At 36.7% G+C, this 15,669-nt stretch overlaps 1 protein-coding gene across 3 annotated transcripts in view; it reads right to left on the bottom strand.

Moving 5' to 3' along the window:
• Positions 1–15,669, bottom strand: part of SNX27 (sorting nexin 27) — an 82,755-nt gene that overhangs the window by 17,659 nt on the left and 49,427 nt on the right. For all 3 annotated transcript variants that reach the window (XM_007460283.1, XM_007460281.1, XM_007460282.1), the window contains exons 3-7: positions 11,439–11,631; positions 9,755–9,819; positions 7,842–7,946; positions 4,795–4,873; positions 2,383–2,546 (exon numbers count right to left, since the gene is read on the bottom strand). In XM_007460283.1, coding sequence (XP_007460345.1) covers positions 2,383–2,546; positions 4,795–4,873; positions 7,842–7,946; positions 9,755–9,819; positions 11,439–11,631 — 606 coding nt within the window. The remainder of the gene's footprint in view (positions 1–2,382; positions 2,547–4,794; positions 4,874–7,841; positions 7,947–9,754; positions 9,820–11,438; positions 11,632–15,669) is intronic.

Here is a 15,669-nt window from a genome sequence, read left to right as displayed (position 1 = left end):
GAATTGCCAAAGCAATCCAAAAGGAAAAATGACAAAACTGGAGGCATAATCTTCCCAGACTTTGGACAATACTACAAAGCTACAGTAATCAAAACAGTATGGTACTGGCACAAAAACAGATATATGGATCAATGGAACAGAATAGAGAGCCCAGAAATAAACCCACACACCTATGGTCACTTAATCTTTGAAAAGGAGGCAAGAATATACAGTGGAGAAAAGATAGTCTCTTTAGCAAGTGGTGTTGGGATAGCTGGACAGCCGTGTGCAAATCAGTGAAGTTAGAACACTCCCTTACGCCATGCACAAAAATAAACTCAAAATGGCTTAAAGACTTAAATATAAGACACGACACCATAAAACTCCTCCTAGAAGAGAACATAGTCAAAACATTCTCAGACATAAATTGTAGCAATGTGTTCTTAGGTCAGTCTCCCCAAGGCAATAGAAATAAAAGCAAAAATAAACAAATGGGAGCTAATCAAACTTTTAAGCTTTTGCACAGCAAAGGAAGCCATAAACAAAACAAAAAGACAACCTACATACTGGGAGAAAATATCTGCAAACCACGCTACTGACAAGGGCTTAATTTCCAAAATATACAAGCAGCTCATACAACTCAATAACAAAAAAATAAACAACCCAATCAAAAAATGGGCAGATCTAAACAGCCATTTCTCCCAAGAAGACATACAGATGGCCAATAGGCACATGGAAAGATGCTCAACATCGCTAATTATTAGAGAAATACAAATCAAAACTACAATAAGATACCACTTAACACCAATCAGAATAGCCATCTTTAAAAAAATCTACAAATAACAAATGCTGGAGAGGGTGTGGAGAAAAGGGAACCCTCCTATACCTGTTTGTCGGAACGTAAGTTGGGATAGCCACTATGGAAAACAGTATGGAGGTTCCTCAGAAAACTAAAAATAGAATTACCATATGACCCAGCAATCCCACTCTCGGGCATACATCTGAAGAAAACTCTAATTTGAAAAGATACATGCGCCCCAATGTTCATAGCAGCACTATTTACAATAGCCAAGTCATGGAAGCAACCTAAATTCCCGTGGACAGATGAATGGATAAAGAAGATGTGGTATGTGTGTGTGTACACACACACACACACACACACACACACACAATGGAATATTACTCAACCATAAAAAAGAATGAAACAATGCCACTTGCAGCAACATGGATGGAGCTAGAGATTATCATACTAAGTGAAGTCAGACAGAGAAAGACGAATATCATATGATATCATTTATATGTGGAATCTAAAATATGACACAAATGAACTTCTTTACAAAACAGAAACAGACTCACAGACATAAAAAACAAACTTCATGGTTATCAAAGGGGAAACAGGCTGGGGGAGGGATAAACTAAGAGTTTAGGATTAGCAGGTACACACTACTATATATAAAATAGATAACCAACAAGGACCTACTATACAGCACAGGGAACTATATTCAATATCTTGTAATAACCCATAATGGAAAAGACTATGAAAAAGAATATTTATGTATAACTAATCACTCTGCTGTACACCAGAAATTAACACATTATGAATAAACTATACTTCAATAAAATTTTTTAAAAAGATGAAAAAAAACAAGCTAAAAGAGATGAAAGTGGTTGCCTATGAGAGGAAAAGAAGTGGGAATAACTAATATTTTTCATAATAACCTGTGTAGAACTATTTGATGCTTTAAGCTCTATGTATGTATAATTTTGATGAAAAAATTTTTGAAAAAGAACATAGCCCCATAATGTTCATTTGTTATTGTTTTAAAAAATAATAATAAATACATTTTGAACTCCAGGATATCCCCTTATTAAACTTTTTTTTTTTTAATGGCTTTACTTATTTATTTTTGGCTGCGTTGGTTCTTCATTGCTGTGCATGGGCTTTCTCTAGTTGCAGTGAGTGGGGGCTACTCTTCAATACAGTGTGAGGGCTTCTCATCACGATGGCTTCTCTTGTTGCGGAGCACAGGCTCTAGGCGTGTGGGCTTCAGTAGTTGTGGCACACAGGCTCAGTAGTTGTGGCTTGTGGGCTCTAGAGCACAGGCTCAGTAGTTGTGGTGCACTGGCTTAGGTGCTCTGCAGCACGTGGTATCTTCCTGGACCAGGGCTCAGACCCGTGTCCCCTGCACTGGCAGGCGGATTCTTAACCAGTACACCACCAGGGAAGTCCCCCCACCTTCTTAAACTTATCTTTTGTCAAAATGGGACAGAACATTTTACAAATTTAACTAAGATCCAGGAGGCAAAACAGCTTACTCAAGGATTCACACTGTATTGGCAAATGACCACTACATACAAACAGAAAAAGAAATCAGGCCTTTCCAGGGAGATCAGTTCACCCACCTGATGAAAGAAGTAGGTAACAGCAAGGTCATTGTCATTTAAGAGGATTTCTTCTTCTGTCGTAAAAAGCCACTTTCGAATGGTTAGGCAGGTGCCTGGCACAGCTGATGTGTAATTCTGGACGTAGAGTTTATGAGGAAATTCATTAGGTGCCAGCTTACGTACTAAAGAGAAGACAAAGCAAAGAAAGCTAGAGTGAGAAGATATACAAGGCATCTCCCTTGTATGAACTGTGTAAAGCAGACAAGAATGGAGGTTATCATTAACCAGCATATCAGCTTAGTTCCATCCAGGAGCTCTGCCTTGGGACCACAAAATATCAATTTGCCTGGCCAAATCTACGCCTTCTAATATGACTGGCCACCCAAGCCTCAAGCTAACTGAAATCTATCACCTGAATGACATGCCTTTCAGTTAACATGCTGACTTTGCAGACATCACCTACTCCAAAGTCAGTTAAAATATCTGATCCATAATTGAGTTAAGTTACAGCAATGTCCACTGAACATCTTTAAAGCAAGCCTCCCCTCTTACCCGGTTATGGTGCATTCAGAGTCTCTCATGTGGCAGTTCTCAATGAACAGCTTTTATTGTTAAGAGCTGAAAGGCTCTCCACATCCCCCCCGCAAGTCTAAGACATTTACCAAAGAAAAGTGACTTCTGGGTAGCCTTACTTCCTCTTCCTAACAGTGCTCAAGCAGTATAAAACACTACCACTTTTAATTTCTATATTGTTTTTCTTTAAAAAGGCGGAGTTTTCTTCTCTTGATGTTTACTTGGCTTTATAACAGAGCAAAAGACAGATTTAATATTTCCCATTTTATTTGTTAAATAAAGCTTAGAGAAGAAGGTAAGATTAGAATCCAAGTGTCCTGGATCCTTAGCAATCCTTTGTAATATTTATATCTGCCTAGTTAGACTGTAGAGATTTGGGAAGACAATAAACAATTGGGAGATAGCTGCTTTGGGGGGAATCAAAGTTGTTCTACCTTGACCTGGGATGGCAAGGCGACTCAAATCTACCAAACTCTCTCCCTGTCCAGGATGAGGAAGTTCTGATCGGTCAATATTATCTGTTGTTTCTGGCCTTAGCCCTGTACATATATGATGGGGAAAAGACCCATAAACCATAGGAAATCTGTCATTTAAAGCAAGCCTTCCAACTTCCTCCCCTTTGTGGTCTCAGTGCAACCATCCCTAGCTTTTATAAAAGAATATATAAGAGAAAATCTCTGTCACCGTGCAATAAAACTTCCTAGGAAGAGGATATCTGTTTACACAAACTTAAACACTGAGTTGGCCAAAAAGTTCGTTCGGTCTTTTCCATAAAATGGCTCCAGTAGCGCTTAGTTGTCTTTAACTTCATTCGAAACAGATTGTATTGTGACAGCTATCATATCAGCATGCATTTAAAAAAACTTATCAAAATTGGTGAATTTTTGTATAGCCATTTTAATACTGAAGATGGAAGAAAAAAGCAACATTTTCGGCATATTATGCTTTATTATTTCAAGAAAGGTAAAAGCGCAACTGAAACACAAAAGATTTGTGCAATGTATGGAGAAGGTGCTGTGACTGATCAAACCTGTCAAAAGTGGTTTGCAGGACTTCTCTGGTGGAGCGGTGGTTAAGAATCCACCTGCCAATGCAGGGGGTCATGGGTTTGAGCCCTGGTCCAGGAAGATCCCACATGCCACGGAGTAACTGAGCCCGCTCACCACAACTACTGAGCGTGCACTCTAGAGCCCAAAAGCCACAAGTACTGATCCCACGTGCCACCACTACTGAAGCCCGCCCGCCTAGAGCTCGTGCTCCGCAACAAGAAGCCACCGCAATGAGAAGCCCACGCACTGCAACGAAGAGTAGCCCCCACTTGCCGCAACTAGAGAAAGCCCACACACAGCAACGAAGACCCAACGCAGCCAAAAATAAATTAATTAATTAATTAATTTTTTTTAAAAGCAAAGGCTTTTAATCAACATATTTCTAACTCCTGAAAACAAAAAGCTATTCTTAAAAATCTACAAAAACCATAAAGTATGCTAAAACAAGCTGTGGCTAAGTAGAAAATCCCCTCTTTTTAAGGCTGTTTCATTGGAATATATTAATTTTGAACTCTGATTTTTAAAAATCTCATGAAAGTATCTGCTTCAGTGCTGGGTGTAAGTAACTGATACTGCCAACAGAGGAAAACGGGGTGATCAAGTATCTAGACTTAGTGGGATTATGCTTAACGGGATTTGTCCTGTCTGCTTGTTAGAAACAGTCCCAATTAGTGGGATTGCCCCTTGTCTTCAAGATCTTCTTCTCTAGGCAAACAGTTTCAATCTGACAGCTTTTGGGAGCTTCAGTTTCTTAGTATTAGGATAAAATATCCTCAAACAAAACTTAATATTAGTTACTGGCACTTACCAAAGGAATGATTGATCACTTCAAATAAGGCAAAGTAATTCACTGTCGTACTGTCCATGCCAACCTTTGCTGCAATAGCCTAAAGTGTAAACGGGATAGATTAGTTTCAGGAAAACAAAATCAGACAGTGCTGTGGGAAAACACAGGTATATGCATGAGGAGTGGGGAGAAGAGAAGGGTTTTGCCATCTTGGTTTCATATAAACTAAATTCATGGTCCACAGCTACTCTTTTTTGTATGTATGAATACATATGCATGAAATAAAAGAGAAAAATACCTTTATTTGATCTAAGCAGGTATGATTTCTAAATATGAGTTTCTCCCCTCCAATTAAAGCTGATAACAGTCTCTCCTTAAATATCAGCTTTGCTCTCTGAAATAGGACTTCATATCATGAGGATCTTTTTGAATAGCACTTACAAAAAATGTGCTACATAAGGACAGATTTTAAAAAGAAAATAAATTCTTAAATATCTAGTCTCACACATTCAGCCTACATTTAATATACAGGCTGTTAACATACAAGATCTATATCTTTGGTTCTTGAGCTTAAAATATTGTTTATCAATTTTGCTCATACTTCACAAATTATTCTTGTTTACTTTTCAGATGATCCACGTCTCATGCTGGGGACCTCTATATCCTAAGAATTATCATCATCGTTATCCATGTGAAAATAGCAAAATGTTGGGACAACAGCGACATTTTAAACAAGTATCAGTCCTTCTCTCCAGGAACTAAGGTCCCAACATGATAAATAAAAAGAAATTGAAAGACTTCATATGCAAATAAAGGAAAATTGAAATTACATACAAATAACAACAAGAAAACACAAAGCAAAAAACACAAACTAGTAGTACCAAAATTCCTTTTCAAGATCAATCCCAAAATGTATAAATAAGGTGTTAATTAAACAAGAGAAAATTATTGAGTATTAGTGTCTCAGTAAACCAAATATGATATCCTTCTTCCTGTATCTACTCACATATCAGACCTAGGTTCATCCCGGATGTGAGGCAGAAACTGGAGACTGTAAGTGTTCTAAGCTACCATTCTATACTGCACTAGATAGAAACTGAAATCTTCTCAAGGTTTGGAAAATGGCTTATAGCTACAAGTCTCAGTAACAGGGTGAGAAGTGAAAGAAAAAGTTAGGCCTTGCTAGAGAAGTATTGAAAATGAAAAAAAAACATCAATAAGCTATATAAAATTAATGTTTTCCTTGCAATCAATCCACCATTTTATAATTTCTGAAATACCTCAGATCCTGTACATATCCTTTGCCATGGTATACAGTAAATATTTGGGGGGCAAAGTTTTTGTTTGCCACAAAGGAGAAATAAGTACTAATATACAGAAACCCACTAGTCTCCCTGAAAATCTTGATCAAATCAGGATTAAAGACCAATGAAAAGGCCTAAAAGAAACAATTATACTCAGCACCCGGATCATGATCTTTAAATATCATTCCTCACTGAAAGGAAAGTCTCCTTGGGGAAATGACTGATTCAAGATCTAGTGTAGGAAATATACAAAGATGAGCCCAGAGCATCTTTTTCTACCAAAAAGCAAGGATGCTATCATAAACAAATGGGTTGCACCACAAAAATACAGGAGCAGCCGTGAAGGAGATTCCACTGACCAAAGACAGAACAATGTGAGCACCAAAAAGAATGTATGTTCTTGATTAAATCATACTGAGTATCTAAAAAGCCACATGATACTAAAAAAATAATTATCTCATTGGACATCACTGGAATCAGCTAGGGCATTGATCCTTTATGCCAAAAACTGGCAATAAAAGGGAAGAATTAAATATTTATCCCCCTATTCCTATAAACTGTATTTCAGGATACTAAATAGCCTTAGTTGATGAGGGAAAGTTCTTTACAGAAGAATTCTAGTTAATAAATGTGAAGAAATGAGAAAATTGGAAAATCAGCATTTTTTAACCCTTAATGAAATCACTGGTTAGGACAGTAATCATCAGTGATACACTTATTGGATAAAAGATCAGTGAATAACTTAACAATGGAGACATCAGGTTATTACCATATAAACCTACTGATTAATCACTAAAAGTGGATAACCAGATATTGTGTTCCTCCGGCTGAGAAGCAATATGAAGTATATAGCACCGATTATGAAGTATTCTCATCAAAAAGCTGAACCTGAATCTAATCAAGCCTCTAGAGAAAAATTCCATTTATAGAAAATATAAGTAGACAGAAAGACATTAAATGACACAAATTGACAAAAGAAGCAAACAAACAAATTCAGAATGTGGGACATTCCACAGGACACAGACCCAATTTCTGCAATAAAACAATAACGTAAGGGAAAAAAGTTGGGGAAGGAAAGGGAAGACAGACTGCTCTATATTAAAACAAACATAAAAACCAAATGTTTTTAAGGACATAAGGACCTTGTTTAGATCCACATTATAACAAACCAACTGTTAAAAATCATTTTTAGACAATTGGGAAAACCTGACTATGGATTTATTATTAGTTAATACCATGGAAGTAGTTAATTTTTTAGGTTTGATAATGGCTTTGTGATTATGTAAGAGGAACATCCATATTTTTTAGAGATGTACACTGAAATATACACAGGTCGAAAAACATGGAATTTGCTTTAAAATATTTAAACAAAGGAAAAGGAAAAAAGGATATATAACACAAATGTGGCAAAATCTTGAGGATTATTAAATATGAGTGATGAGTACCTGGAGTTTCACTGTACTATTCTATTTTCACATACATTAGAAAGTCTTTTACAATTAAAAAGAGGGGGTGCTAATCACAACCATTACAACCTGGGATTATTTATTGTACCTTTCTTTCAAGGAGAACAAAGTACTTCCATGTTAATAATCATAACATCAACAGCAGCAGCTAACATTTAATAAATTTATTACATGCCAGATACTCCAAGCTCCTTATATGTATTAACTCATTTAATCTATCTTTCTTAGTTTTAAACCAACCAATGTCAAGCCTTGTTTAATTTTAATTTACCTGATATACTTGGTAAGTTTAATTTACCTGATATACTTGGTCTGTAGTACTGTTCTTTTTAACCCTGACTGTAACTGTTGTTCCATCTGGTAATGCTACTCTCAGCTCTACGTCAGACACACCATTGTAGTTCTGGGGAAAAGGCAGAAAAAGAATTAATTTAAAAAAAAAAAGAATTTATGACCCAGTATATCCTCATTCTCCTTGCAACATGCTCGCTAAACAACCTAAACTTGTGATAGAAAGAAAGTGAGTTCCAATGAAAAGGGGAAAAAAGACATAAGTCAATACATTTCAAGTCATAAAGCTGACTTTAGGCTGCAGCAGAAGTTAACCTTTAAGATGAACAGGGAGGAAAGAAATATGTTGAACCCAATGTGTTCATATCTCAAAACAGAAAACTTGTGTGAATCAGTCTAGGTCAAACATAGATAAGATTTTTGGCTTACTTTCAAACATTCAGAACTCACAAATGAGAAAAGAAAACAACCAAAAGCAGTAGTTTCAACAAATATTCTCTGGTTTTAAATGGTTAGGCATGCTAGATTGGCTCAAGAGGTATCCTAAGTTCCTTTCTGAACCCTGAAATAATCATGACACCTTTGAAAGGAAAAATTGATGAAACTGAGGAATCTGAGTTAGTCTGATGTCCAATTTTCTTCTAGCAAAGAGTAAACAATTGTTATCCTCCTAAATTCAAAAGAAGTCCTTCTCTCTTACTGCTTTTGAAAATTAACACATTCCTCTAACAAATCTGTGACCTTTTAATTTTTATTACAGAGAAACAGCTATTTAGAAACAAGTCCATCTTCATTTACCACTTTAAAAAAACTACTATTCATTGCCTAAAACCATCCTCAGCATTACTTTGTTATAAAAGCCCTTGTCTGCAAGAAACTTATAATCTAGCTGGGGAAATAAAACATATACATATAAAATAATTAGTGGATGACACACTATTTAATACAGCAGCATTACATAGTCATTCTTCTATTTAATTAATATTTATTAAGCACCTACAAAATGCCTGACATTGTGGTAAGGCACTGGGAATATAAAGATATTCAAGATTTAGCTCTTGTTCTGAAGATCTAATGTACAGCGTGGTGATCATAGTTAACAATACTATATTCCATATTTGAAATTTGCTAAGGGGGTAGATCTGAAGTGAAGGAAGGAAGGAAGGAAAGAAGAGAAAAGGGAGGAGGAAATGGTAATGAGATGATGGATAGGTTAGTTAACTTGATTATGGTGATCATTTCACAATGTATACAGGTATCAAAACATTAAGTTGTACACCTTAATATATACAATTCATATTTGACAATTATATTCAAAAAGCTGAAAAAAAAAGATTTAGCTCTTACCTACAGGTAGCTCATGATCTAGTAAAGTAAAATTATAAAGTGATCATCTGACTATATGTATAAAAAATTAGAGGGCTTCCCTGGTGGCACAGTGGTTGAGAGTCCGCCTGCTGATGCAGGGAACACGGGTTCGTGCCCCGGTCCGGGAAGATCCCACATGCCGCAGAGCGGCTAGGCCCGTGAGACACGGCTGCTGAGCCTGCACATCCAGAGCCTGTGCTCTGCAATGGGAGAGGCCACAACAGTGAAAGGCCCACGTAACCAAAAAAAAAAAAAAAAAAAAAAATTAGAGACTGAGATAGCAACAAGGTGATAATTATGTGTACTGACTGCAGAAGTTCTTGGTGGAATGAAAAATCAATGTGTATCCCTTGAATATCAGGGGAGGCTTCAAAGAGAAGGTGGACCTAGCACTAGGTCTTGAAGGATAAGCAGGACACATAACAAAAGGAAGTTGAAAAAACAGTCATTTAGAGAATTTATGGCAATTCAATCCATCATCGATATCTTTAGTTTATTTCCCCCCACAAGGAGCCAAGAGGTAAATAGTCACTATAGTGGGTATTCACCTACCTCATCTGATTCTGATAGGAATTCCTGCATGATGTCACTCTCACCAATGACTCGTATTGAGCACACTATAGAAAACAAAGACAGAATCTGGCATGAGGCCCTAAAATCAAGAATATAAAGTCAAGAACATATCAAGGTTTAAGCATAAATCATCATTAGCAGGCAGTGCTGAGGTAGTACGCCATCTCTGACACATGATATTTTACAGCACAACAAACATTTATATAAATACGAACCAGAACAGAGGAATAATAGGACGCACAAAGATGTAGCTTACTAAAAATATTAAACATAGACAAAGGAAGTTACCTGTAAAAAAGAAATAAAAGTTCAGTAAATCTAACTTTGCTGTCTTGTGTTAACTATTAATAAGCTAGACAATAGAGCAAGGGTAAGGTCAATTAGGAATAAACACAAAATTAAAAAACAAAGAAAAATATCTATTTGGCCTAGGAGCAGGCCAGTAAGAGAATCATAAGCATTTAAAGCCACTTTGGAAAAAAATGGGTAGGTAATCAAGTATTAAGCTGAGCACATCTTCTCATCTTCTCACCTCACTAACTTTAACTTCAAAACAACTACAACTAAAAAAAAGAGAGAGAGAGAGAGAGGGAGAAGGAAGGAAAGGAAAACAGGCAGGTAGGTAGGTAATCATCTAAAACTAAGAGAGTTAATTTCCTAACATTCTCCTGAGGATAATAAATTACACTGCTGATTTTACTTCATTTTATTAAAAAAAAATTGTACTCTTTCTCATTTCCCAAAGGCTGTGTTAGGAGGCCATTCCATGTTAGAGAAAAGCTAAAAATAGATGAAGTTTAACTACCTTCTATGGGGGAAATGGTTTTTCTTCAGGGATAAAGCTCTCTACCAAAGTTTAAAAAAAATTCAACTAGGTCAATTAGTTTTTCTACAAGGACACAGAATTATTAAATACCACATAAGACCATTATTCTGTTAAATTAGTATTTTAAAGAAAAGCCTATTGCATGCCTAGCAAATTATGTAACTCTATAATGTAGCAAAACAAGGTCTCTTCTCTGAGCCACAAACTGAACCATCTTATTCAGGAGATCTGTGTCATTTCTCCCTGCCTTTCTAGACAAATGTTTCAGCATCCACATCCAAAGACTCCTAATGTATTGTTTGGAGGTCCTGAGATAACAAATAAGTTTTAATATTTCTACCTATAACCTACTTAAAAAAAGGGGACATTAGCTTACCTACAACTCATCAAACCTATCCATGGACACGTGTAAAAGGAATAAGGAATTTTCAAATAGGACATGCCAGTGAACCAAGAATCACTTTAATAAAAATGTCTTAAATACTGCCCATCTAGTTCCCAAATCAATTTAGCATGTTGCTGAGTCTGTATATGTTTGCTGTGTGCAAAAATATAACCCTATAAATAAATAAAGGTCCTTGATGCATCAAAAAATAATTATGCATTTTTCTGTTGTTGTTAAGTGTTTGGCAAGTCAATAAAATAGGCTATTAATTGCTGTACTGAACATTTTATTACTCCTAGCTTCAAAGCTCAGATCATTCAACACCTAAGTCAAAAACCTGATTTACTTTCACTGTTGAGTTTCAGGAAACTTAGCTATGCAGTTTAGGAGCTGAGATATATACCTAGACCCTATTTCTACTCAAGATAGTAGAGTTTAATAGGCTGGCTTACCTTTTTCTAGATATTCTTCCAACCCCCGACGTCGGGCATCTAATTGCTGTTCTGATAAAGAGAATGGCCACTTCCCTGGAAGTCGGGGAAATGTAAAGTTGGCAAACTCTCTCTTCAGGTTCTGGTGTAGGATGGCAAACTCCCGGTACCGCTTAGAACACAACTGCCTCCCTGCCATGTAAACATTGTATACCTGGTGAGGGTGAAAAACAAAAAAAAAGCCTACTTACTGAAAATTAAATCACAGAATCACCTACAGTCAGGCTCAGACTGATACTGGTTAGGTATATTCTGATACACACTTAACAGAGAATATATGTTCAAGGTCACTGTAAAACAAGATTTACTTTTAATAAAGATGCCAGAAATTATATGTACAAAAGAGGGCTACTGCCTTCAGGGGGCCCATGATCTTATTTTTGATATTACAATTACCTCCAACACATTGTTTTAAATATCTTAAGAGGCAATTACCAGCTTTTAAGGGTAGATTTTATTTTCAGAAAGTTAAAGATCATTCAAAGCCAATGTGGTAAGTAAAGTGAATGAACAAGCAGCTAAATTTGGAGAGAGATGTAAAAAATTAGAATTGATTATAAAGCAATGTGACTGATATTTATGTGTGAACCACACTTCCAAAGAAAAGATCTAAAAATGATGTAAGCAATAGTGACATTTTTGTTACCAAATATATCATTTTTGCAAAAACTCCTTTCCTGAAGTCAGATATCCCTAGGTTTGTTCTTCTCCCTTCCATCATTAAAACAGGGTTAACAAAAAGTTGAAGAATAAATGTACTCTAAGGACCTCCTCATATAAACAGTTAATAATCCTCATAAAGAAATAGGTAGAGGGACTTCCCTGGTGGTCCAGTGGGTAAGACTCCGAGCTCCCAATGCAGGGGCCCTGGATTCAATCCCTGGTCGGGGAACTAGATCCTGCACGCATGCCACAACTAAGAGTTCACATGCCATGACTAAGAGTCCGCATGCCACAAATAAGGAGTCTGTACGCCTCAACTAAGGAGTCCGCACACCACAACTAAGAAGCCCACATGCCACAACTATGAGCCCGCATGCCGCAACTTACAGATCCTGCATGCCACAACTTAAAGATCCCGCATGCCACAACAAAGATCCCACGTGCCACAACTAAGACCCAGCACAGCCTAAATAAATAAATAAATATTTAAAAAATAAAAAAGAAATAGGTAGAGATTTCTGTCTACTGTTCACAGATGCATGCCAAACTTCTAGAACAGGGCCTGGCACACAGTAGGCACTCAGTAAATATTTGATGAAGAAATGAATGTATGTATGTGTAATTCTTAAATATGTGTCCTCATAAAGGAAAGTGGTGGGATGCATAATCCAAAAACATCAAATAATCTAAGTTACTTTGTATTCTCAGAACATATCAAATTATGCAGAGATGGGAAAATTAGCCCCAAATCACATTTACTGGCTTAGCAAAAATCATTCAAAAATTTAAATGTGCACAAAATAGGTCATCTACTCATGTAATCAAGACTTACGTCACTGAGCATAGAGAACAGACTGGTGGTTGCCAAGGGGGAGGGGGTTGGGGGAAGGGATAGAGTGGGAGGTGGGGGTTAGCAGATGTAAGCTTTTATACGCAGAATGGATAAACAACAAGGTCCTACTGTACAGCACAGAGAACTATATTCAATATCCTATGATAAACCATAATGGAAACGAATACAAAAAAAAGTATATTTATGTATAACTGAATCACTATGCTGTGCAGCAGTAATTAGCGCAATACTGTAAATCAATGATACTTCAATTTAATAAATCAATCAATAAAGACTTAGTCACTGAGAATGTATACACCAAAGCCCTTCCTTCAATCTCAGGAAGAATCTTTTCCATGCTTCTGTGATTTAGGAAGTATAAATTAAATGCAACAATAATTTAAAAACTCCTCTCTCACAACTTTCCTCCTATGATCCTCCCCTACTTGAAAGCAAAGCCTCTAACCACTATCAAATAGTGCCCAGGGATGAGTATGACCCTGATCAATGAGTTTTCTTCTTATAATTATCGCTCAAATTTATAACTGATTGTAATGAATCACACATATTACCAAGTATTCCTTCTTAAGTACAAAAGCATTAAAAGGAAAACAGTCTTCCCCTCAGACAAGACCACACATTCTCTTAAGGGCAGGCAGTCTCAAGAAAGTCTTATTCCGTCAACCTGGTCTTATATACTTACTTCTCAAACTAAACTTCCCAAATTTCTCAAGAACATCATCATTCCTTTGCTTAAAAAGCAAGTCTACAACCCTACTGGTGTTAAAAATCAGTCTGAGTTCCTCACACAAGGAAGGAAGGAAGGGAGGTAAAGCTAGCTTAGTGGCATTGGTGAATTAGGTATTCCCCAATGTCTTTTTCCAGGGAAGACTAGACTAGGTCTTTGATAACACAAAGAAAGACTGACTGGATTTCCTCAATGATGATGACTTGAGTGATCGCAAGTCTAGAAAAACATTTCCTAGGGTAGAAAGAACCCTACAACTTGAGAGGCCTTTGTGACAATTTCAATCCTAAAATTTCAGTTTCTTATAAGGTGAAAAGAGTAACATCAAAGAGCCTCTCACCACCCACCTCTTCCCACTTAAATGTGAAGTCAAAGGGAACAGAACTATAAATAGGATGCCTGACAGTTCAGTAATACTTTAATGCAGGTAGGAATGGCTTCCAAAAGAGCCAAACCATTGTTTTTTTAAAAATAGACCTTTATTGGAGGATAACTGCTTCATAATACTGTTAGTTTCTGTTGTACAACAAAGTAAATCAGTCATATGCATACATATATCCCCATATCCCCTCCCTCTTGAGCCTCCCTCCCATCCTCCCTATCCCACATTTCTAGGTCATCTCAAAGCACTGAAATGATCTCCCTGTGCTATGCTGCTCCTTCCCATAACTATTTTACATTCAGTAGTGTATATATGTCGATGCTAATCTCACTTCGCCCCAGCTTCCCCCTCCGCCCTGTGTCCTCAAGTCCATTCTCTATGTCTACATCTTTATTCCTGTCCTGCAACTAGGTTCATCAGTACCATTCTTTTTTTTTTAATTCCATATATATATATATATATATATATATATGTGTGTGTGTGTGTGTGTGTGTTAGCATACGGTATTTGTTTTTCTCTTTCTGACTTACTTCACTCTGTATGAGACTCTAGGTCCATCTACCTCACTAAAAATAACTCAATTTCATTTCTTTTTATGGTTGAGTAATATTCCTTTGTATATATGTGCCACATCTTCTTTAACCATTCATCTGTCGATGGACATTTAGGTTGCTTCCATGTCCTGGCTATTATAAATAGTGCTGCAATGAACATTGTGGTACATGTCTCTTTTTGAATTATGGTTTTCTCAGGCTAAAACACTGATGAAAGAAATCAAAGATGACATAAACAGATGGAGAAATATACCATGTTCTTGGATTGGAAGAATCAATATTGTGAAAATGACTGTACTACCCAAATCAACCTACAGATTCAATGCAATCCCTATCAAAACTACCAATGGCATTCTTCACAGAATTAGAACAAAAAAATTTTACAATTCGTATGGAAACACAAACTGTTTTTAAGTTAACTGTGCTTATTAGCAAATGAGAAACATACAAAAAGAGATCACAACAGAGACTACTTTGTTCTTCACTTGCCCTTAAAATTAACCAAGATCCATTAGCATCCATTTCCCTGGTTTGGACACACTCATTTGCAAAGAAAATGACTGACTCCCTGCTGAATCAACTCATGAATGTCCATGATCCATGAGAAATGACCATGGTCTCACTACAAATGAAAACATCCGTCAAAAAATATATTCTCTGGACTTGAAGGAAGATTATCAAATGGGAACTAAAGATATACACAGGCTGACAGTGCTTCTAGGATTTTTCCACCTTAATGTAAACCCTCAGACTGGCTGGCTCATACATGGAATTAGATGATGTTTGTCAAGCTTGCGATAGCACGCTGAATTTAATGATCACTGGTCACTGTCTTCTCCAACTGACCATATCCTACAAAACTTCAAAAGTTAGAATATTCATACAGATGGGCAAGAGGCACATGAAAAGACGCTCAACATCACTAATTATTAGAGAAATGCAAATCAAAACTACAGTGAGAGTGTAGGGCTCGCTGTGGGGCCAAGGCAGGCCGTTAGTCAGGCGGGCCGGCG

This window comes from Lipotes vexillifer, unplaced genomic scaffold (assembly GCF_000442215.2).
Source record: "Lipotes vexillifer unplaced genomic scaffold, Lipotes_vexillifer_v1.1 scaffold209, whole genome shotgun sequence".
Taxonomy (NCBI): domain Eukaryota; kingdom Metazoa; phylum Chordata; class Mammalia; order Artiodactyla; family Lipotidae; genus Lipotes; species Lipotes vexillifer.
This window is presented reverse-complemented; position numbering and strand designations above follow the sequence as displayed.